The sequence below is a fragment of the Vombatus ursinus genome, unplaced genomic scaffold (genome assembly GCF_900497805.2).
Source record: "Vombatus ursinus unplaced genomic scaffold, bare-nosed wombat genome assembly UNPS02008996.1, whole genome shotgun sequence".
In the NCBI taxonomy this organism is placed as follows: Eukaryota; Metazoa; Chordata; class Mammalia; order Diprotodontia; family Vombatidae; genus Vombatus; species Vombatus ursinus.
In genome coordinates, this window is record NW_020948774.1 from 1 (window position 1) to 24,831 (window position 24,831).

Below are 24,831 nucleotides of genomic sequence, written 5' to 3' on the forward strand. Positions count from 1 at the left end.
CTAAAGCAGTATCTATTACACTTCAGCCAACCTAAAAAAGCCAAGGGTAACAATCATGGTCTTAGATAAAGCAAAAGCAAAAATATACCTAATTAAAAGAGATAAGCATGGAAATGACATTTTGCTAAAAGGCATCATAGACAATGAGGTAATATCAAAAATTTTTACAGCAAGTTCCTCTGATAAAGGCCTCATTTCTCAAATATATAGAGAACTGAGTCAAATTTATAAAAATAAGAGCCATTCCCCAATTGATAAATGGTCAAAGGATATGAACAGGCAATTTTCAGACAAAGAAATCAAAGCTATCTATAGTCATGTGAAAAAATACTCTAAATCACTATTGATTAGAGAAATGCAAATTAGAACAACTCTGAGGGACCACTTCACACTTATCAGAAATGACAAATTCTGGAGGGGATATGGGAAAATAAATATGCTAATAAAGTGTTGGTGAAGTGGTAAATTGCTCCAACCATTCTGGAGAACAATTTGAAACTAGACCCAAAGGGCTATAAAACTGTGGGCATGCCAGTGACCAGCAGGTTTCCATCATGTTTAAAGGAATCTCCCTACTGGCAGGGAGGTGGTACAGTGGATACAGCACTGGCCCTGAAGTCCAGAGGACCTGAGTTCAAATCCAGCCTCAGACCAAACACTTGACACTTACTAGCTGTGTGACTCTGGGCAAGTCACTTAACCCCAATTGCATAAAAATTAAAAAATTTTTAAAAAAATCTTCCTAGATCATTCCCAAAATGGTTGGGAGTTAGTTAGCTGGATCCTGTGGGTTACTCCTTGGGAATATATCATGCACTATTCACACTGTGAGAACACACCTGTCTTCTTACTGAGCAGCTATCTTAACTGATACCTGCACACTCTGACCATCTGTGCAGCTAATGCAGAGATCTACAGGTGAATAGAGACAAACGGTGACAGTGACCATGAAAAAAGCATTGGCTTTTTAACCTTCAAAGTAGTTCCTGGGAAATTCAAATTTGTTGATCCTCTAGTAGCAGAAGAATAGATCATTGGAGTTACAAACTACCTGGAATGGCAATGTATCTGGATGACATATTTGTCCTTGGGAAGACACTGGAAGAACACAAAGAAAGACTGATGTTCAAAATATTCTGGAAATACCCTGTTTTCCAGAGCTAAGGCCCAGCAAGCTGGCTCTGCCCCAAGCTTGGCATAACAGCAATCCTTTCAACTCTGGATGATCTTACCCTCTGGCAAAGTGTATTGCACCAGGTGTTCACTCCCCCTATTTCCCAGCGACCTGAGAGCCAACATCCATCACACCTCAGGCTTACAATCCCTGTTCCTTGTTGTATTCCTGTTTCTGGAACAGGACTGGGTCTGTACCCCAGGGATGTAATCACGACCCCCAAGACTTGGGACAATACTGTTCCCAGAGGACCCGTGGAAACAGTAACTCAAGAACTAAAAATGATCATGTCATAGACTTGCCCAGCATGTACCCAACATGCTAAAGTTCTCCTGTTTGGGAGGACTTCCACTTGAAAGTGTTTTCCTCACTCTGAAACGCATTAAACCACTACTTGATTCTTGGCACACCTGCCTCTGGTTAGGTTAGAGACCAGTTCAGCTGGACTGCATTCAAAATTCTGTTGGGAGATAGAATTAAGTGTTGATTCAGCCAGAGGAAAATGATCTGAAGCTTCTAATCCCAAATATCAGTTTTACAACGTCCAGGATATGGCTCACACAGTATCTCCAAAAAACATGAATACCAACCCAGAGAAAACAGAAGTGTTCCTGTCCACAGTCCACAGAGCCTTTGAGATCTAAGGACTTCTCTAGGAATTGGCTTTTATTCTGGCAAAATTATCTGAAAAAAATATGCTTCTGTTGCTAAACCACTGAATGATCTCACTAGTGTTTACATGTTTGAAGAGAACCAGAAGGACAAAAAAAAAAAAAGAGGCTGATTTGTTTGAGCCCTTTGGATCCTGATGGGATGGACAGATGTGACTAAGCTTTCAGACACTTGGCCAGCTACCTCAGTAACGCCAGCCTGAGGAGCTTGGAGTCTTCCTGTAACAAGACAGAGGGGTAGCCACATAAACCAATTAATTTTCTGGCAGAGGGCTAAGCTAGAAACTTGTAAACCTCCCACCCACCACCTCCTAATCCCCAACCTTCACACACAAGCTGGAGTTCCTGGCCTTAAAAAGCACAATCATTGAGAAGTTCAAGAACCAGGTGTATGGAGCAAAGTTGTACATGTGGGCTGACAGTAATCCACTGGCATATTTTGCCAGGTCAGGTTAGATGTTGTTTGCCACAGACAGGTAGTGTCAAGCACTTACTATTGATTGAACATTCATTGTTGGCCAGAGAAAACTAGTGCAGATGCAGATGGTGGGCACCAAAGGCCATGTGACACTGAAGTGATGATCACCATACCTAAAGAATGTGACTATATGTGACATGCAGGGATCTGGAGAAGCAAGCGGCCATACAGCTAAGAGTTTGGGACTTCCACCAGAGAGCCTGCTACTGAACCAACCTTCTCTGTCTCAGCTGTCTGTGGATGACTGGTGACGAGAACAGACAGTTGATGAGGGACTATGAGGAGTGACAGATGCCAAGAAGAGAGGTAGGGATCCTAAAGGACTCAGCTCCCTCAAAGGCAACAACTGTTGAGGCAGAAGTCTGAGCTGTGTTATGGAGTAGTGTCCTGGCCCATTATGCTTTTGCATGGCTCTAATTATTCAATCAAGCAATAAACATTTCCTTCTTTTTTTAGGGGGGGAGGCAATTGGGGTTAAGTGACTTGCCCAGAGTCACACAGCTAGTGAGTGTTATGTATCTGAGAACTGATTTGAACTCAGGTCCTCCTGACTCCAGGGCCAGTGCTCAATCCACTGCACCACCTAGCTGCCCCAGACAAGAAACATTTCTTAAGTGACTCCTATGGCACTAGACACTTTACTAAATGACAGAATCACAAAGATAAAAATGTCTTCAAGAAACTTACATTCTGTTGGGATAGACAACATGCAAATAACATACACATACATAATGAACACATACAGAGTATTTATGTACCAGCGGCCTTTCTATACCCAGCATGCACAGAACAATACAAGAAGCTATCTTCTGACTGGTTCTCACTATTTATGACTCATTCATGGGTTGGGTTTCCCTAATTGGTTGCTGAGCTTTGACTTTATTCTGTTTTATTCTCTTGATACTAGTTTTAAAGGAATGACCTAGCCTGAGGGCTAGGGCATGCTTCTTCCTTCTGTCCTCAAATCATGAAGATGATTCTTTGACCCATCTGAAAGGTCAAGTGGGGAGTACATTTCCACTCAGCAGAACACATGGTCTGACCAGGCAAGCCGGTACCAATGGAACCACTTCCTTTGCTGTGTCTTTCTTTCTTTTGGTACAAGGGCTTGTGAGAACTCAAAAGGCCTGGAGTCCCTTGATTACAGCAGCAGCATTTCCATCAGCAAGGTCTTGACAATGATGTCCCCATGGACCTACAATAGCTGATGAGGGTGGAGATTGGGGTAGGGAGAAGAGGAAAGCCCAGACATCAGACAGTTTGATAGCCAGGAGAGAGAGTTCCAGCAGTGGTAGGAATGGACTAGTGCCCAGGGAGTTGGCATCATGGAGAGGGTTGGTCGCAGGAAAGAAGATCCCATTTAGTGTATGATCAAACTGTAAGGTAAAATATAAACTGTAGTGGCCTTGTATGAGCTCTTTCTGTCCATAAAAGGTTTTAATATTAGTTTTCCAACTACTTTGACTAGCAGTAATTAGTTATTGGATTCTGTTCTAATCATTCTATGATTCTTCTGCTTGGGAATAAACTACCTGTTCCATAGCTGATTCAGATTTGTAAATAGATGTGATGGGACCAAGTCATTCCCTGATGCAACTTTTTTCCTTCCACCTAGAACATGGGGAGTCTTTACCTAAAAGATTAACACCCCTCACCCCTATCACTGATGCAACTTTCTTTCTTCCTCCTGTCTTCAACCCTGGCCTAGAACAAAGCTGTCCCTGGGATATGGTTGACCTCAACTTCCCTCATGCATTTTCCTGGTTATCTATGGGCAAACAAGATTCAGTGCCCACACAATTCACCTTATGCTGCTCTTCTGACCTGACAAGTTTCCTTATGAAGACAAAGGGGGTTGCTTCCAGAGTAGCTAAATGCTGCTGAATCCTTGGTACCACTCTGATGTGTTAGGGCAAAGTAAACCTCCTTGGGCTAAATGTTCAATGATGTGCCAGTGCCTCATTTTGTATTTTGTTGTGTTTTATTATTGTTTGCCACTCAACTAATATCCACGTTGTAGTTATCGATTTCAAAACACGGAGAATAAAACATGCTTTCTTAAATAATTGTGATTCTGTGAACCACAGTCTCTTCCTCCCTCCCTCCCTCCATAACCCTTCCTAAATCTGCTCTCATCTTCATCTCTCCATTGAAATTGGAGTTTCTCAAAGGTAACCAATGATCTCCTAATCACCAAATCCTAAGGCCTTTTTTTTTGAGGACTCTTTCTGCTTCAACTCTCTGCAGTACTGGACCTTCCCAAGGATTTAAAATCACCAAACTCTCCAAGTGTTTTCCCCCTACCTCTAATTACTTCTGGGTCTCCTTTATTGGCTCTTTAATTGCATGATTCATTCTCTTTCGAACCACAGTGATTAGAATTCAAGACATTGACTTGTCTTTCTAGCCATGAGCACAAGATACTAGCTTCTTCCTATCCAAATTAGCTGTTCCCTCCATTGTGCATCATCCTTTCATTGACATATTTTATCCCTTCCCCTCCTTTATATAAAAGAAAATTTGGTGACCACTAGAGTTTTCTTACCTCCATGCCTTTGTTCAAGGGCCAGGGTGGGGAACCACATGTGGCCTCCATTGCCCTCTGCCCTTTCTCTACCTGATACCTCCTCACCTTTCTAATAACCTAACAACATAGTCCTAACCATATGTACATTTTACATATGTGTAATGAACTATACTCTCCAGACAAAAAGGAAGGATAGAGGGATAATGCAAATAGTGTCAGGTATTCTGCCTGACATTTGTTCTCTGCATCTGGCCATTCAAAGAGCACATGCCTCAAGCGAGCATAGAAGTTAGGAAACTTATGTTCCCTCCATCACTATTCTCCCCTGCCTCTCTTTGTGAACCCCTCCCCACAATGAGTGTGACCTGGAATCTCTTCATCGTACCCACAGATAATCTGTTCTATGGCAGCTAGATGATGCAGTGGCTAGAGCACTACTCCTGGACTCAGAAAGGCTTGAGTTAAAATGTGATCTCAGATACTTACTAGCTATGTGACCCTGGCTAAATCACTCAATTGCTGTCTGCCTTGGTTTCCTCAACCGTAAAATAAGGATAATGAAAACACTTATCTCCCAGGGTTGTTGTAAAAAATCAAATGAGATAATTTTGGCAAAGCACTTAGCACAGTGCCAGGCACATAATTGATGCCTATTAAATGTTTGTTTCCTTCCTTCTATTCATTATGTTTAGAGTGACAGAGCTATGGTGATAGTATCACCCTCTAAAGTACCCAAATTGATGTGTGAAGCCTCACAATTTCCTAATTATTTTCTCTTTAAAATATCCTTGCTGAAAATAGGGGGGGAAAAATAACAGCAAGTTTCTCTGATAAAGGCCTCATTTCCCAAATATATAGGGAACTGAGCCCAGTATATTAAAACAAGTGCCATTCCCCAATGGATAAATTGTCAAGAGATATAAACAGACAATTTTCAGAAGAAGTCAAAGCTGTCAATAGTCATATGAAAGAATATGCTCTAAGTCACTAATAATTAGAGAAATACCAATTAAAACAATTCCAAGATACCAATTCATATCTATCAGATTGGCTAACATTACAAAAGAGGAAAATGACAAATGCTGGAGGGAATGTGGAAAAATTTGGGACACTAAAAGTGCTGTTGGTGGCATTGTGTATTGGTCTAACCATTCTGGAGAACAATTTGGAACTATGCCCAAAGGCCAATAAAACTGTGCATCCCCTTTGATCCAGCAACACCACTACTAGGTCTGTATCTGAAAGAGATCAAAGAAAAAGATCAAAAATACTTATAGCAGCTCTTTTTGTGGTGGCAAAGAACTGGAATCTGAGGGGATGCCCATCAGTTGGGGAATAACTGAACAACTTGTGTTATATGATTGTGATGGAATACTATTGTGCTATAAGAAATGACTAGGAAGATGGCTTCAGAAAAACCTTAAAGAATTCCTTGAATGACAAAAAGTGAAGTGAGCAGAACCAGGAGAACATTGTGCCTACAAAGTAACAGTAATATTGTAACAATTATTAATTCTGAAGGACTTGGCCATTCTGATCAATATAATGATCCAAGACAATTACAAAAGACTCATGATGAGAAAAGCTATCCATTTCAAGGGAGAGAACTGATGAATTCTGAGTGCAGATTAAATCATTTTTTTACACTTTCTTATTTTTCTTTTCTTTTTTTTTTCAACATGGCCAACATGTTTTGCACGACTTCACATGTATAATGGATATCATATTGATTGCTTTTTTCAATGGATGGAGGAAAGGGTGGAGGGTGGGAGAGAATTTGGAACTCAAAATTAAAAGATGAACGTTAAAAAAAAAACATAAAAAATAAAGCATCCTAGCTACAGGACCATTAATATTATTATTGTTATCCCTAATAATCCCAGGGAAATGAGGTCTAGGAAGATTAATTATCTAAGAAGCACAGAATCTTAGAATAGAAGAAAACAAAAAATTGTAAATACAGCTGGCAAGGAAAACCAGTGATTACTGAAAAAAAATATTCTGGAAAAAAAAGGGTTCCCCCCTAATCATCACTATTACTGCCAGGTAAATCTTGACCTGTTTTTGTTTCATTTTATTTGAATAGAAATCCTTGTTCTTCTCCTCTCTCCTGATCACTGTTATTAGCTCTGTGTGGTGGGAAAGGAATAAAGTTTATATTTGATTGTTTCCTTGTACCATTTCATCTCTTATACAGACTGACTTCTTTTCAAATTCTAGCTAGTGTCCAGCTACCTAACTCCCTAAAGATATTGCTGTATACTTTATTCACTATTTAAAGGCTTTTCAAGGGTAACTTTGATTTTTTGCCTTACCCTCTGACTTTAGAACCTAACCCTGCCATCAGATGTGACTGCATTTCAAAACTTCAGTCCTTAAAAGATCTATGATTTCTTTGGTGTGAATATTCTCTCCATAGACACATAGTACAACCTCTGTGATTTGATAGAAGGAATGTGGGAATTACTGTGACCAGCAAGTCTCTACTAACTCAGCTAAGCTGGTCCTTGGATGACAAACATACAACCCCTCACTGAACTTGAATTCAGAACTCTCCAGCTGGAGATCTTGAGGTCTACAGAGGTCTACAGAGACCTCAGTCTTTCCTTGTACCCTCTGCTAGCACCCCCCCTCCCCCAACTGCGGTTGGGGGTGTGGGTATCCTGGGAGAACCATAATTCTGATGCAACTTTCCCCTACCTGCACCCATCCCTATCCTCAAGAATGAAGTTAAACGTTAATAGTTTCACCTTTATATAACCCTGGCAATGATTTTTGCATTGGGTGGGTCTATTCTAGGATTATCTGGCCCTACCTCTTGCTCTTTGGCCTCCAGCCAGCCATATGAGAATATAAACTCACCTTCTTGGAGGAGCCCCTTATTTACCCTGGACTCTTCTTCCAGCACCATGCAGATCAGCTTCAGTGGACTCAGGGCCCTGGTGACCGGTGCAGGGAAAGGTGAGAATGAAGGGGAAAGAGTTGACCGGGTGCACTCAGCTCCAGGACCCCAAAACTTCCCAAATGTTGTCTAGATTGTGGGAAATATGCAAGAAGGGGCAGGATGATATTCTCCCAGATGAAACGCTGAGAAAGTCACTAAGATGTTGGGGAGAGTCTGGCTTAGATTACATTTTTGCCATAAGGAACCCCTTCTGCTGAAGCCCATGGACCCCTTCTCAGAATAATATATATTTTTTAAATGTATAAAATAAAATACATAGGATTACAAAAAAAGACAATTATGTTGAAATACAGTTATCAAAGTATATTTTTTAAAGTTCGTAGACCCCAGGTTAAGAACCTCTGGTTTAGAAGTTCAGGGTATGAGGTGCATGTGTGTTTGTGGGAGTAGTATGACTGAACCCATCCTGTGTCCTGGCTAAAAGCATCCTCTTCCCTCATCCCTAGCAGTTTGTGAAGAGTTTAGGGTGGGGATTTGAGGATGCCTCAAATTGCCTTAGGTTAATAGATGGTGCAGGGGATGGAGCTCTGGGCCTGGAGTCAGCCTCAGATGCTTACTAGCTATGTGACACTGGGCAAGTCACTTAACCCTGTTTGCCTCAGTTTCCTCATCAGTTGAATGAGCTGGAGAAGCAAATGGCAAACCATTTCAGTTCCTTTGCCAAGAATACCCCAAATGGGGTCATGGACAAAACTGAAATCACTCAACAACAATGACAATGATGAAGGGTTTGACAGAGATCCTTAGATTCTGCCATGAGTCCTCAGGTTAAGTCATTACCCCCCTCACCCAACCCTCCTTGCCAAAATCAGAGCCGCACTTAAAGAGTTTGGTGCAGGGCCCAGCCTAGGATGTCTAGGGAAAAAGGAGACCAGAAGGGAAATCCTGCACGACTGCTCCCAGTGCTGCTGGAGGGGTCAGAAAAGGGGGAGAGGGATTGGTCAAGAAGGTTCTTAGGGATAAAATGTTTTTTTTATTCCTTTCAAAATTGAAAGAAAAACAAAGTTCAAAGTTCAGGGGAATTCAGAAAGGTGGGAAGGATGTTGTCTCTAAAGAGTTTGTTGAACAAAGTAGTATACATTAATCGAACAGGAATGTGTGTTTAGCTTTAGATTATTCTAAAGGAAAACACACAGACACTGCATTTCCTAAGAGCCCACATCTCTGCAAAGAAATCTGAACTTGGTTCCATTCGAACCTGGGCTATTAAACAAGTCCGGGAAGAGAAGAATATTTGCTCATGCTAGAAGGTGTTGTTTAGTCTTATAGAGCATGTTCCTAAAGTCTTAAGGCAGTTTAAAGCTTAATTAAAATAGCTTTAAAATTTTAATTTTAAATTTTAAGTTAAATTATTTCAAATTAAAATAGCTTTTTAGCTATTTTTAAAGAATGAACAGAGTTGAGCTGTGTTGGGAGTTCACAGTGTCCCTTTCCCTCAGTGAGGGACAACAGAATAGAGGATAAACTGTTATCAGAAGTTTATATAATTAAGTGTCCAAGTTATTTTTGTTGTGTCCAGTAGCCCAGCTATGATGTTTTGGGGAGGGGTGAGGGTCCAAAGCTGTCATTTTGGAGGAATGCTGTGTCCCCAGTGGGGAAATAGGGACAGTAGACCTGGGGTACAGAAGATCCCTTTGCCCCCCTCCTTCTACAGGGATTGGAAGGGATACAGTGAAGGCACTGCGTGATTCTGGGGCCCAGGTGGTGGCTGTGAGCAGGACTAAAGAGGACCTGGTCAGCCTTTCCAAGGAGGTAAGGAAGTTCTGCCCTGAACCCCATCCCCCACCCTCCAAATCTCATACCCCTGCCGAGCAGTATTGGTCAGTCTTGGCATGGGGAGTCAAACGTGCTTTTAAATGAGGAATTCTTAACCTTTTTTTGAGTCTTGGACCCCTTCTCATGAGTATCATGAAAACTATGAACTCCTTTTCAAAATATGTTTTTGAATGCATAAAATAAAATGCAAAATGTATATTACAAAAGAAACCAATTATATCAAAAGAGAGTTATCAAATTAAAAAAAAAAAGTAATGTAACCCAGATTAAGAACTCTGGCCTTAACCGACTTTTAAAGATAATTCTGTCGAAGCCAACAGGCACCAGATCCCCAGATGCTACCCTGTATTAATGGGTATGCCTGAGGCATCTACCCATCCCAGTAATTCTCACAACTGGCCTTTCATTGTGGCCTATGCCCAATCTCCCAATTCTCTGTTACCTCTAACCTAGCCCAGCCCTTCATTGTCTCTGAGCCACTTCCCACCCATAATTCTATCTAGACCCCTTCTCTGTTCCCAGACTACTTGCCCACTTCCAGATCACTGTATGAAAGGTCCATTTTGCCTCCATTGAAGTGCTCAGATTCAGTCTGGCCTGCTTGTATGGACAAGCCGGCAAAAGCTCAGATTCCTTTAGTCTGGCCCACTTCTTTTGGCGATATAATAGACCTTGTCTTTGGCTGAAAGAAGGCTTTGAGTAGAATTCATTTGAGGGAGGACCTGTGTTGCTATTTCCGGGTCCCGGCACCCCTAACCCTCAACAATGTGTGTGGGAGGGCTGAAGCAGAGACCTGGAGGACCCTGGACCTCAAGAATCTAGGGACACTGAGAATCTGCTGCAGGACAGGAGGAGATGGGGGCTGAATTAGGGAGTAGAAACAGGCCATCTGGAAACTCGCCATTTTTCACTAATCGTTTTTACTAACCAAAAGCTTGGCTCAGGTTGTTTTAAGCTGCTAACTGAGCTTCCAAAGATAGGCTAAATGGGATAGCTAGGTAGCTAGGTGGTACAGTGGATAAAGCTCCTGCCTTAGAGTCAGGAGGACCTGAGTTCAAATCTGCCCTCAGACACTTGACACTTACTAGCTGTGTGACCTTGGGCAAGTTACCTAACCCCATTGCTTCACCAAAAATAAGTAAAATAAATGAACAGAGATCTATTAAATTTCCATGTCCTGAGGCCAACTTCTATCTCCTTGAGCTAGTTCTAAGCTCTGGTCTATCACACACCTTAAGCTCTTGAGTCATAAGATCATAGGATATTAAAATTTAGAACCGAAAGTGACCTTAAGTCATCTAATCCAATCGCCTCATTTCACAAATGAGGATACAGAGGTGTAGAGAGGTTATGTAATTTGGTCAAGGTCACATGTATCACTTCTGTTTTCTCTTTGTCCTGTATCCTTCTACTTTTCTCCCCTCCACTCCCCTCTTCTTATTTCCTATTTCCTATTTCCTTTCTCCCCCCTGGGGTAGCTTCCTGACATTTGCCTCCCTTGCTCCACAGCGTCCAGGAATAGAGCCGGTCTGCGTGGACCTGGGAGATTGGGAGGCCACTGAACGTGCTCTGGGAAATATAGGCCCCATAGACCTACTGGTCAACAATGCAGCTGTACTTCTGGAGCAGCCCTTTTTGGAGGTTTCCAAGGAGGCTTTTGACAGGTCAGGGATGAGATTAGAAGGAGCGGGAGGGAATAAGAAAAGAAAGGCAGTTCTGGAGGTTTGAGGGGGAAGCTAACTGGGGTGAAGGGTCAAGGACCTAGGATATAAACCTAAAGAAAAGGAAGAAAAGGAAGGCCTGAGAGTTGGGTCGCCCTCCACTCGTTTCTGTAAGATAGGTCAGGGAGAAGAAGAGCAGACAGTCTGTTCTGATATGGAAGTAGACGGGGCAGGAAAGACAATGCTGGGGAAAGGGGGAGTAGGGGTGATGGAGAGCTGGGATAAGGCAATGAGAAACACGGTCTCAGTCCTGCTGCTAAACACTTACTCAACCTTGGGCCGCGCTTCTCCCTCTTACTGGGCTTCAGGTTCCTCTTCTGTAAAATGAAGGAATTGAGTTAGATGACATCTAAGGTTTCTTCCAGCTCCAAATATACTATGAAGCCTGGGGAAGGGAGGCGTCTGGGACTGACAGGGTGTTTCTCTGCAGGACCATCAACGTGAACCTTCGCTCTGTGATCCAGGTATCCCAGGTAAGGAGAATGGGCTGGAAGTGGGCTTCCAGGGTCTTGCGGAGGTCAGGGGGACTACAGTTTCGCTGCCTGGGGTCATCAGTCAGCAAGTCTGGAGCAAATAGGTCTCTCATCAACTTTGGAATTCATGATTCTAAAATAATATGTGAAATAAACAAGTATTTACGCCAGTAGAATTGCAAGTTCTTTTTGGAGAGTAATCTGGCAAGACAAATAAAAGTTACTTTTTTACTTAATAAATCCATCTTTGAGAATGTACCCTAAAAGTATTATAAAGCACAGACGTACACATACCCACAAGACTCGTGTAGACTTTCATGACTACTTTATGTTGTTGTCATTGTGTCGCTTCAGTTGTGTTTGACTCTTCCTGACCCCATTTGGGGTTTTCTTTGGGAAAAATATTGGAATGGTTTGCCATTTCCTTCTCTTGCTCATTTGACAGGTGAGGAAACTGAGGGGAATAGGGTGAAATGACTTGCCCAGGGTCACACAATTAGTAAGCATCAAGTGTTTGGTCTGAGGCCGGATTTGAACTCAGGTTCTCCTGACTTCAGGGCCAATGCTATATCCACTGCGCCACCTAGCTGCCCAGGAAGAAACACATTATCAAGAGCTGAAATGCTGCTTGTCTGCAGAGTTCTGCTGGGCTGCTTCAGGAGAAAGGAGTGGACAGACTGATTGGATAGTCACTGATTTCCTATGTTGTAGAAGAGCTTCCTGCCTAGACGTTCTTTGCCAATTCTGAGCAAATCAGGGCAAAGTGTGACACGGAAGGAGCCAAAAGAACAGATTTACTGCCAGCTGATGCAGTGGAAAGCACACTGGACCTGGAGTCAGAAAGATCTGAGTTCAAATTTGACCTGAGGACATTTACTAGCTGTGTGACCCTGGGCAAACCTCTGCTTCCTTCAGTTTCCTCAACTGTAAAATGGGGCTGATGATGGCATTAATAGCAGTAATAGCATTAATCTCACAGGGTGGTTGTGTGGATCAAACGAGATGTTTATAAAGATCTTTGCCAACCTTAAAGTGCTATCTAAATGCTAGCTATTATTATTATTATCATTGAGAGCAACTAAGTGGCACAATGTAGAGCACTGGGCTAGGAATCAGGAAGACATCCTCATGAGTTCAAATTTGACCTCAGACGCTTACTAACTGTGTGACCTGGGGCAAGCCATTTAACCCCGTTTGCCCCAGTTTCTTTAAAATGAGCTAGAGAAGGAAACGTCAAACCAGCCCAGTATCTGTGCCGAGAAAACCCCAAATGGGATCATGACATGTTGTTCGTGACTGAACAACAACAAAAATTATTATTATTGCTACTACCAGATAAGAGGGAAAGTAAATGAAAATGAATAAATAAACAAAATTGTGATGGGAATTTAAGAGGGAGTGATATTTTATGAATTTATTTTAATACATTTAAATGTAAAATGGCAAGTTTACTTGATCATAGTGATGTTCAACATTAAGTTTTTCATAATATTTATTTTTTTAAAGAAGTAATTAAGGCATTGGAGAGGGAATTCGTCACCGCAGTAACTATACTTCAGGCCCTCTAAATTTTGAAGATCTGGGACAAAACTGACTTAGCTCACCCTAGTTATGGCTTTGAGGGGTAGTAAGCAGTATGATCGGGACCCTTCTCCTTCTACTGGTTCCCAGATGGTTGCCAAAGGGATGATTGCTCGAGGGGTCCCAGGATCCATCGTCAATGTCTCCAGCATAGTCTCTCGGGCTGCTATTTTCTGCTTAACCAGTTACAGTGAGTATTCTCTCTTCCCCTCTGCCTGCCACTGCTTCTGCCCAGTGTCTGAATCAGTCCCTGGTCCTAAGTCCCTGAGCAGAGCTTGAGTCCATCCTTCAGCTCAGTTTGAGGGAGAGTGCATTGGATTCAGAATCAGAAGAAGATCCATTCTGGATCTTGAATTTGACACTTGCGTAACTTTACTGAAACTGAGGTCCACAGAGAGGAAGTGATTTGGTCTTCTCTAAAACAGAGGCTGTACCCTAACAGAACTCTGTGGTCCCTTCTTTTCATACATATATTTCTTTTTTTTAAATTATTATTAATTAATTTATTTTTAGTTTTCAACATTCACTTCCATAAGCTTTTGAGTTTAAATTTTCTCCCCCTCCCTTCCCACTTCCCTCCCCAAGATGGCATGCAATCTGATATAGGCTCTACTTACACATTCACATTAAACATATTTTCACATTAGTCACGTCGTAAAGAAGAATTAGGACCAATGGGAGGAACCATGAGAAAGAAGAAACAAAACAAAACAGCAACAAAAAGAGAGCAAGCAGAATGCTTCAATCTGCATTTGGACTCCATAGTTCTTTCTCTGGATGTGGATAGCATTTTCCATCATAAGTCTTTTGGAGTAGTCTTAAATGCTGAGATACTGAGAAGAGCCAAGTCTATGAAAGTTAGTCATTGTACAATGTGGCTGTTATTGCGTGCAATGTTTTCCTGGTTCTGCTCACTTGACTCAGCATCAGTTCTTATAAGTCTTTCCAGGTTTTTCTGAGGTCTGCCTGCTCATCATTTCTTATAGCACAATAATATTACATTGCATTCATATACCACAACTTGTTCAGCCATTCCCCAATTGATGGGCATTCCCTCAATTTCCAGTTCTTGGCAACCATGAAAAGAGCTGCTATAAATATGTTTGTACATGGGGGTCTTTTTCCCATTTTTATGATCTCTTTGGGATACAGACCTAGAAGTGGTATTGCTGGGCACAGTTGCAAATTGCTCTCCAGAATGGTTGCATCAATTCACAACTCCACCAACAATGCATTAGTGTTCCAATTTTCCCACATCTTCTCCAACATTTATCATTTTCCTGTTTTGTCATGTTAGCCAATCTGATAGGTATGATACAGTATCTCAGAGTTGTTTTAATTTGCATTCCTCTAATAAATAGTGATCTTGAACATTTTTTCATATGACTATAGATAGCTTTAATTTCTTCATCTGAAAATTGCCTGTTCATATCCTTTGGCCATTTATCAATTGGGGAATGACTTGTATTCTTATAAGTTTGACTCAGTTCTCTATCTGTTTTAGAAAGGAGGCCTTTATCAGAGAAACGGGCTGTAAAAATTGTATCCCAGCTTTCTGCTTCCCTTCTAATCTTAGCTGCATTGGCTTTGTTTGTGCAAAAACTTTCCAAATCAATGTAATCAAAATCATCCATTTTGCGTTTCATGACCTTCTCTATCTCTTGTTTCGTCATAAAATTTTCCCTTCACCATAGATCTGACAGGTAAACTCTTCCTTGCTCTCCTAGTTTGCTTATAGTATCAGCCTTTATATCTAAATCATGTACCCATTTTGACTTTATCTTGGTGTAGGGTGTAAGAGGTTGGTCTATGCCTAGTTTTCTATGGTCCCTTCTAACTCTAGAATCCTGCTATCCCTCTCTCCTTCTTCCCCTCTAAGCCCTGGTTTTCCCACTTGACCAGGAAGTCCCACACACTTCTCCTAAGGGTAAGAATCACTCAGCCTAGGAAAAGCAGTGTGACTCTCCAGACTGGGCTCCTTATACTTTTTCTCCTTTCCTTCCTTCCTCTAGGTTCCACCAAAGGTGCAATGGACATGCTGACCAAGATTATGGCCTTGGAGCTGGGGCCACACAAGGTGAGAGCTCTGGCCCAGTGGGAAGCTTTGGGGGAAGGGAGCTACAAGGATTGATGCTGAGGTAGGGAGAAAAGACAAGTGGGGCCTGTGGGAACAGTAAGTCTGGAACCTGGGGACAGAAAAGCCCAGGTTGAGGGCTGCCTCTTTTGTGTCTCAGATCCGGGTAAATACAGTGAATCCTACAGTGGTCCTCACTCACATGGGGAGAAGGGTCACTAATCATACAGAACTTGCTAAGTACCTGAAGGAACGCACTCCCCTAAACAAGTTTGCAGGTATGTATGTATCTGTGTGGGTGGGGGTGGGAGGTGGCCAGTGTTCAGTCAGCACCCCTCCTCAGCAGGACTTCATCAGAGCACTAGAAAGCCACAGAGCCAAGGCATAGTAGGGTGGGATAGGCTGGGTGTGCTGTGGACAATCTACTCTTTCCATAGAGCCCTTCTCTGCCAACCCCCCCAACCCACAACTTCCAGATATTACTAGGGTAAGTGGAAAGCAGCCCCAGGCCCAAGTCAACACCTCTTCTGAATATACCTATTTCTACAATTCCATTCTCTAACTCCCCTGCTTTGAGGAGAAGCCCTTCCTCTAACCTCATCCCTTTTCCTTACAGAGGTGGAGGACGTGGTTAACAGCATCCTCTTTCTTCTGAGTGACAAGAGTGCCATGACCAATGGCTCAGGCATCCTGGTTGATGGCGGGTACTTGGCCTGCTAGGCTCCAATGGGGGGGACCCCCAGAAGTTAGAGCAGAGAGTGGGAATTCCGTTTCATTCCCACCCACCCCCCCACCTGTAGTAAAGCCCCTCACTCTCCCATTTTCCCTCTTCTCAATCATCAACCCTTGCCAAACCACCTAGCTCTTAGTGGTCTGGGCTCTTGTGGGGTGTGTGTGTGTGTGTGTCAGGGGGTGGTCCTGGAGGGAGAGGGGAGGGGGAGTGGAATTACTGAAGGTCACTGGGGAGAACACATCAACTGGACTGAGCTAAAACCTGGGAGTATGGGATACCTAATCCTGGATCTCCTATTACAGCCCAGAGCACCCAAAAGTGATCTATTTCAATCCCCTCATTTTATAGAAGAGTTTAAAATGGAAGTCCAGTCAGGTCAAGCCCATTGCCTAAAACCATTTAGGTATAAGAATTTCAACGTAGGTCCTTTGCTCTGGGATCCAGGGTTCTTTCCACTTTTCTAGGCTGCCAAGGGAGAGAAGCACTCTGCCCAGGTTCCTTTCAAAGGCTCTGGGCTCCCTTTATTAGAGGCTTCACCTCCCACCTGGAAAGGCAGTCAGTTCTTCATCATTTCCAGGCGGGGTTCCCTCTCAGCCACAAGATTCATCCCTCCCAGTGCTTGGTCCTATTCTAAGATTAGACTAATCTGGGTCAGGGGGTGGCATGTTCTCGTGGAGGTAATGGTACCCACACACCCCCTTGCTCCCAGATCCATTTAGAATATAGTAATTCAGCTTCTATTTCCTTCAACCCTACCCACTTACTCTCCTTACCCTAAGTAAACAAAAAGGTCTCGCCCTCTTGCAGCTTCTAATCATCTCCTGGGAATAGTAGTTTCTTGGTTTTCTCAGAAAATTCTGTATTCCAATCCCACATCCACTCCCCTTCCCAACACCCCAGTGAATAAATCTCAGAGAATGCTTAAGACTACCTTTGATTCCCTTGGCTCTCACACACCTGTAACTCTTCTGAGAAGCAAAGCTGTATATCCTGTTCTCTTTTTACCTCATTTCCCCCTCCCACACCCCCTCCTCCCACTGGTGCTGGATTTGGGATCAGTGGATTCCATCTTGATTCTAATCCTGGCTCTGGCTTTTAGTGTCTGCTCTGGGAAAGTCACAACCTCTCTGGACCACATTTTCTTCATCTGTAAAATGAAAAGGTTAGACTACATGGCCTCTAAGCTTTCTTTCCATCTCTAAATCTGTGAATCTACGGACCATAGGGTCCAAACCCATAACACAACAGTGGGAAGGGACAGAGGTGCTTCTTGTCAGCTACTACCCTTTCTGCTAAAGACCTCCAGTGTTCACCGGGGATGGTGGGAGTCAGGGTGAGGTTGGGGGCAGGGAGAAGCAACAATCATCAATAAACCTGACATGGAAAAACCTCAAGGTTTTGCATCTCCTCAGAAGTATATGGAATCAAGCCCTGAGTTGGGAGTCCCAAGAGCTTGATTCTATTTCCTGCTCTGACAGGACCTTGGTCAGTGACTTTCAGTTTCCTCCTCTTTATTTTTTAATGGTATTTTATTTTTTCCAATTATCTATAAAGACAACTTTTGATATTCATTTTTACAAAATTTTGAGTTCCAGATTTTTCTCCCTCCCTCCCCTCCCCTCTTCCTAAAACAGAAAGCAATTTGATATAGGTTATATATGTGCAATCAAGTAAAACATAATTCCATATTAGTCATCTTGTGAAAGAAGAAGCAGACCAAAATTTCCTCATCTTTGAAATGAGGAGGTGAAGGTCACTTGCATCTCTGACAATCCTAGTTTGGTGGCTAGAAGTTATGATCCTAATGCTTAGGTTGAGGGTAGTTTGCCCTTGGGAAGTGTTGCCCTACAACAAAGACAATTCAGAAAGCCTTGGTTAAGCACTTATGGCTCACAGAGCACTGAGCTAGGCAGTTGGGGAGACACAATGCTTTCAGTGTCTCATGGAGCTTACAATAGGGGGACAGATCTATTAAGCCGTCATAGGATTATTGAGCTAGAGGTGATAGGGACCTACATGGTTCCCCATGATGAGGTTCAACTCTGACATTTCAATCAACAACCATCTCTTAAGAGTTTACTAAGTGTGAGGCACAGTGATACATATTAAAAAATGAAATAATTCCTATATGAAAAATGAAATAATTTTCATATATAAGGCAGCTGGTAGTACAGTGGAAAGACGAGTTTAAATCCAGCTTCAGATACTAACTGTATGACCCTGAGCAAGTCAATCTGTTTGCCTCAGTTTCCTGAACTGCAAAAGGGGGATAATAATACCACCTACCTCCCAGAGTTGTTGTGAGGATCAAATGAGATAAAATTTGTAAAAAGTACTTGACTCTACTATGCTTGGCCCATAGTAGGCACTGCCTAAATGCTTATTCTCTTCCTCTTCTCTTTCCTTCCCCTTCCAGTTTCTTAAGGACCTTACATTGTAGCAGGGAGATAATAGGTGCATATATAACAGGTGGCCACCCACATTGTAGCGTATCCCATTTCTTACGCAAGTATGTGGATTTGCTGGGCTGGCTCATTCAGTCCAACCTATTCTCACACTGGCAGGTCTAGGTTCCTAGAAAAGGACCACCCCTTCATCATTACATTCAAATTCTCTCAGTTTTAGGAATAATCCTGAAAGGAATTACAATCACCACTTTAGTTTCTAAGCCCCACTTATGTGTTTCCATTTATACAACCCAGCCACTCACAATGATGTCACATTTAGATCCTTAAAATGATTTACTTAGAAATGAAGGAAAAGAAATAAAAACATTACAGGCACTCATACATTAAAGCAAGGGTATGAATAATAAGATATATTACAATACATACATAAACCTGAATCACACTCTCCCACCAATGCTTTTAGTGTCTGAGGTAGGGGAAGGGAAAAGAATGAGCATACACTCATGGAAACCTGCCAAATAAGTACATGAGTGAGAAAACCCCATGTCCTTTGGTGTCCTATTTCTGTCTCATGCGGTTTAGGGGTTCAGGGGTCTTGGGACCCCAAAATCACAACACATGGATCCTGCCCAAAAGAATTTGACCCAAGCCTTCTTTCAACCAAAGACAAGGTTTATTAGAACATCTGTCATACTGGGCAGACTCTTAAGGAGTAAGGAATTAGTAACCTATTGGCTAGATTATAAGAATCAGAGCATCTTAATGGAGACAAGGTGGACCTTATATACTCAAAGACTGTGGGAGGGACCTAGGAATGGCCAGTAAACTGGGGTGAACAGAACTCCTGGGACCTGGACCTCCTGGTCAAGGCAGAATGGAGCCTAGCTAGGATTAAGGGTGGGAAATGGCCTGGGGCCATACATAGGTAAAACAAAGGAAGGCCAGGCTAGGTTAAAGGTGTTGGGTGTAAGCACAAAGACAGGCCAGTTGATGGGATCATAACCTCAGGCAAATGCCAGAGATTTGGCCAAATGGGAAAGTCCTGGGTTTTTCCTTTCTGGAGTCTAGATCCCAACCCCATCATGTCCATAAAAATTCCTTGTTGGGGCAGCTAGGTGGCAAAGTGGATAGAGCACTGGCCCTGAAGTCAGGAGGACCTGAGTTCAAATCTGGCCTCAGACCAGACACTTGACAGTTACTCCTGTGTGATCCTGGGCAAGTCACTTAACCCCAATTGCCTAAAAGTTAAAAAAAAAAAATTCCTTGTTGAGCACAGATAGATTCTATGCTAAACAGAAGCTTCTGCTAAAATGATTTGATCCATGCTGTAATTGGCTAACAGATCACTCAGCATAACATCTCAACTAAACAAACCTCTTTCAAGCTGTTCCTCTGCTTGGTTGGACTTATTTCTTTTCTTTTCTTTTTTTTCTTTTTGATGAGGCAATCAGGGTGAAGTTACTTGCCCAAGGTCGTACAGCTAATGATGAGAATGGGATCTAGACCCCAAAAAGGAAAAACCCTGGACTTTCCCATGGGGCCAAATCTCTGGCTTTAACCTGAGCCTACAATCCCATCAACTGACCTGTCTTTGAGGCTACACCCAATGTCCCAATTCTCTTTTACCCTTAACCTAGCCTAGACCTCCCTAGGGCCCCAGGCCACTTCCCACCCTTAATCCTATCTAGGCTCCATTCTCCCTTGGTCACCCCTGGAGTTCTATTACCTCATAGACTACTTGGCCACTCCTAGATCCCTCCCATAGTCTTTCTGTATATAAGGTCCATCTTGTGTCCATTAAGAGGCTGGGATTCTTATAATCTAGCCAATAGCTCATAAGACTCTCAGATTCCTTAAGAGTCTAGGTAATATGGCGAATCTTCAATAAACCTTGTTTTTGGCTGCAAGAAAGTTTGGGTCGAATTCTTTTGGGCAGGACCCACGTGTCAGTGATTTTGGGATTCCAGAACCCCTGACGTCTAGACCTCATCACTAGTAAGTATCAAGTGTCTGAGGTTGGATTTGAACTGAGGTCCTTCTGACTCCAAGGCCTTAGCTCTATCTACTGAGGGACTTCTTTCTTTCTTTTTTAAATTTAATTTTTTTTTTAGGCAATTGGGGTTAAGTGACTTGCCCAGGGTCACACAGCTAGTGTCTGAGGTCACATTTGAACTCAGGTCCCCCTGCCTCCAGGGCTGGTGCTTTATCCACTGCACCACCTAGCTGCCCCATGAGACTTCTTTCTTAATAGCAATGGTCATATCTATTTCTTGCAGATTCAAACTTAGCTTTGCTAAGGGGCCAAGATTGGAGAGGGAGGAAAGTGAGATTGGAACCTGAGAAAACACTGAAGGATGGAGAGAAATAAGAGGTCACCATGCAGGAGAATAGATTTAGGATGGATGAGGCATACAGAAGAAAAGATAGGAAGTTAGGGTCAGATGTAGGAATGTCTGAATTTTTTATTAAGGAAATTGAATACCTGTGGGTAACAATTAGGTCTAGGGTAAGATCATCCCTGTATGTGGCTGAGGGTGGAGTAAAAGACTAGGTCATGGTGTTGTAGTCTAGGGGTGCTAGGAACCATGAAATTCATGGGTCCTGCCTCAAAAGAATTTGATTCAAGTCTTCCTTCAGTCTGAGACAAGGTTTATTGTTTCAACAATAAAAGTTGGGACTTTTAAGAACCAGAGCATTTGGTAAATGAAACTAACCTCTTTTATAAGGCAAAAAGATTTTGTGGAAAGATTTCAATGGGGTCTAGGAGTGGCCAATAGGCTGTGGTGAGGTGACCAGAGGTAACAGAGAATGGGTCTGGGTGGGATTAAGGGTGGGAAGTAGCCTGGGGTGATCCTGAGGTAACTGACAGTGATGGGCTGGGCTGGGTTGGAGGTAACAGAATTGAAGATTGGGGCTGGGTCACAATGAAAGGACAGTTGAAAGGATTATAGTACGATAAGCCTCAGGTGAACTGCCAGGGCCATGTGGGAAAGTTCAGGGGAAGTTCAAAGGAGGGGGTCCAGGGCCCATACACCCATCATTGGGCTTTAAGGAGACTGAGAAATTGAAGGGTTAGAGATTTTGAGGGTGAAATGTTCTACAAAAAAGTAGGAGTTGGGGAGGAGAGGGAGAGAATGAACCAGGTGCTGATCTCCTTGAGAAAAGTAGAGAATAACCTGAGAACTGACATACAACAGCCATCGTGGTTTGGATTGGAGAGAAAGCTGTAATGAAGTGAACTTCAAAGGAGGAGAACTTGCCAAGGAAGTCAAGGAAGTGGCTGTAGCAGTGGGAAACAAGGGATATTCCGACTACCCCTCTAGGCCTAGGAGTGTAGTAGTGACAAGGGAAGCTGAGGGCTGGTATATGGAGGGAATGTAAGATAAAGAAGTACAGAATGAAGGGAAATGTGTTCAGAAACTATGTACATATGCCCATTTGGAGTGTAGGGGTGTTCAGGGAGGACTAGCACCCCTGGTGTGAGGGCTGCTCTTCCATCTTTGATGTGCACCTGCCACCCAACTCCAAGAAGCTGTAGCATGCACAGCAGCCATACCCTGGTGTGAGAAATAATACATTTGTACCCCTTCTCTATTCCAATCAGTATTAATAGGTTTGATATTCTACATAAAACATAGGGATGGATAGGTTCTTAGAGTGGGCCTCAAACTTTAATGTAATATTAAATAACTTGTTTACCAAGTTATGGGGCTCACTTGTGCAACCAACCACAAGAATGTTGACAAAGATATCTTCATCGTGTTTTATTCAAACTCCATGTCTAAACCCAGCATGGGTGCAAGCCTTGATGCTTTAGAAAATCCTCTAATTTATTTTTGTACTTCCTGACCATTCTCTTTTGTCCAACACAAGCAGGTGACCATCTTATGACCACTTAGTCAGTGGAGATGTCCAATGGTTCACCCATCCTGTGTACCACCCCACCCCTGCTAACAGGTCATTTTTGGCCCTCAAGAGCAAATTCTATCAGCCAAAGAGATTCTGTATTTGGCCATGCCTCTTTTGCATATTGGAGTATCAAAGCCCATAAAAACAAGGTCCTGGAAGAAGGGAGCACCTCAGATCATGAGGAAGATCAGAGGTTGACTTCATTAGAGGGGACCATGGACCCTTTAATAAAGTATCATTGGCTCAGAGCTTTACCTCAGTCTCTTTTATTGTAGGATGGACAATTTTAATCCCCACACTCGTAATACTGTCTTGGCAGATGAGCTAAACCAAGGTGAGGGTAAACAACAGGCCACAAACCTGCAGGTGAGTTAGGGGGATGTCTACCCCAAGCATGTGAAGCCTTCCCCTGGCATAATGGGTGGATGAGAACAATTTGTTCCAACTGCCATAAAGGCAGCTGAAGCAGGCACTGTGGAGCACTTAGAGCTTTGGCAGACTTTGAAGATGCCAAGGTCATCTATTATATCCTGGGCCATGGCCAGGCTCCTGACTTTTGTCTTGCCACTAGATTTTGATGACTCTGGAAGGCTGATGACTGTGCAACTCTCTCATTTAAATCCAATTCACATGTAAGTCAAGATACCACCTCATACTGTCGTTGATTCTTTCTGAAATGAATGACAAATGATGATATGCGTACGTACATATGTGCACATATACATCCATATATGTATATGTATACATTCACACATACATATATCTATATATGTAACCAGTTCATGGATTTTTTTTAACATTACTAAAATTTCTCTCAGTAACCCTCCATTTCCCTATGCCCAGAGAGCCATCATATATAGTAAATACTATTTTAAAAGAAAAAAGTAGAAGACAGGAGAAATAAGCTAACAGATCAGCATATTAAAAGAGTCTAAAAATGTATACAATGTTCCATACCCATGGACCTCCTGCCTCTTCAAAGAATAGGTGGGGTGTCTTCTCATATCTCATCATTTGGGCCATGCTTTTTTGTAATTTTGCAACATTTACTTTTCATTATTTTGTGGCTGTTTAAATTATTGTAGTCTCATTTATTGTTACCTTGGTTCTGTTTATTTTACTCTGCAACAACAGTTCATGTAATTCTTTCCATGCTTCGGAATTTAACATATTTGTCATTTCTTCCAGCAGAATAATATTCCATTACATTCATGTGCTATGGTGCATTTGTTTAGCCATTTTATATTTAGCCGTTCCCGAATCAATGAGTATCCATGTTGTTTCCAATTCTTTGCTACCACAAAAAGTGCTTCTACACATATTTTTATGTGTATGGGAACTTTCTTCTTATTGATGACCTCTGGGGGGATATAAACCAAGTAGTATGGACATTTTATTCCCTTTATTCACATAAATACAACTTGCTTTATAAAACAATTGTACTGATTCATAGCTACACCAATAACGCACTAGTGTGTCTATCTTCCTACAATTCCTACAACATCGATTATTCCTATCTGTTGTCATCTTTGGCCAATCGAGGAATGTGAGGTGATATTTCAGGATGGTTTTGATTTATGACCCCATTAACACTTAATCAGAAAACATTTGCTAATAATAAGCAAAAGCAACAATAATCATAACAGTAGAAGGCAAGAGCAAGAATAATAACATTTATTCAATATGGTGTTTGTGTTATTCTATTATGTTATATGTGTGTTTATTCAATAGAAATCCAAAGCAGGAACAATCATAATATAAGTTCATCCAAAAACTTGGATTGTATTCCCACTAATAGCACTAATGCACATAGTGTCTGCATGTACTTACCAGGAGGCACATGAATAGGGAAACTCATGTGCCTATAGCAATTCAGAACCCTGGACTACCTTGATGTCCTTAGTCCCTTCAGACACCCTCTGCATCACACAGAGCCATTTCTCTGCTAGTTGCATCCCTTCTGGTCCTCATCCTTTAAGTTGATGAAGCAGAAACAAACTTTTTCACTCCCAGACACTCTCAACAGACTATAGAGAAAAAGTGTCAAGTCCTTTCAATGATAAGCATTTCCCTTGAGGCAGATAACTGCTGAGCTCCTCATGTCTGCAAATAGCAGGAGATATTTTGGCCAACCAGCCCCAAGCAGCTTCTGACAGCAGAGCACACATCACAGCAAAACAAATGCTGTTTCTCCCTCTCAAACCAGAGGAGGCAGTAGAGAACAACCGGAGAACCTCTGAAAAGTTTCCCTTCTTTGTAATAGGTACTAGAGAGTGGTAAAGCCCTAGCCTATACAGTTATCCCTTCCACATTGGGACTTTCCCCACTGGGTTTCGATATA

The 24,831-nt window shown here is 42.4% G+C and overlaps 1 protein-coding gene across 1 annotated transcript; it reads left to right on the top strand.

Moving 5' to 3' along the window:
• Positions 1–7,759: 7,759 nt before the first annotated feature.
• LOC114034519 (carbonyl reductase [NADPH] 2-like) lies at positions 7,760–16,160 on the top strand. Its single transcript, XM_027850248.1, has 8 exons — positions 7,760–7,811; positions 9,470–9,567; positions 11,101–11,255; positions 11,743–11,785; positions 13,457–13,556; positions 15,379–15,443; positions 15,601–15,718; positions 16,057–16,160. The coding sequence occupies exons 1-8, from the start codon at positions 7,760–7,762 to the stop codon at positions 16,158–16,160; spliced, it is 735 nt and encodes a 244-aa protein (XP_027706049.1).
• The last annotated feature ends 8,671 nt before the right edge of the window (positions 16,161–24,831 follow it).

What these genes read in the sequence shown, in the direction of transcription:
- LOC114034519 (XM_027850248.1), top strand. Translation starts at nt 7,760, where the DNA reads ATGCAGATCAGCTTCAGTGGACTCAGGGCCCTGGTGACCGGTGCAGGG. An exon ending in TGGTCAGCCTTTCCAAGGAG is followed by an intron (nt 9,568 to 11,100) that starts GTAAGGAAGTTC and finishes CTTGCTCCACAG; the next exon opens with CGTCCAGGAATAGAGCCGGT. An exon ending in TGGAGCTGGGGCCACACAAG is followed by an intron (nt 15,444 to 15,600) that starts GTGAGAGCTCTG and finishes TTTGTGTCTCAG; the next exon opens with ATCCGGGTAAATACAGTGAA.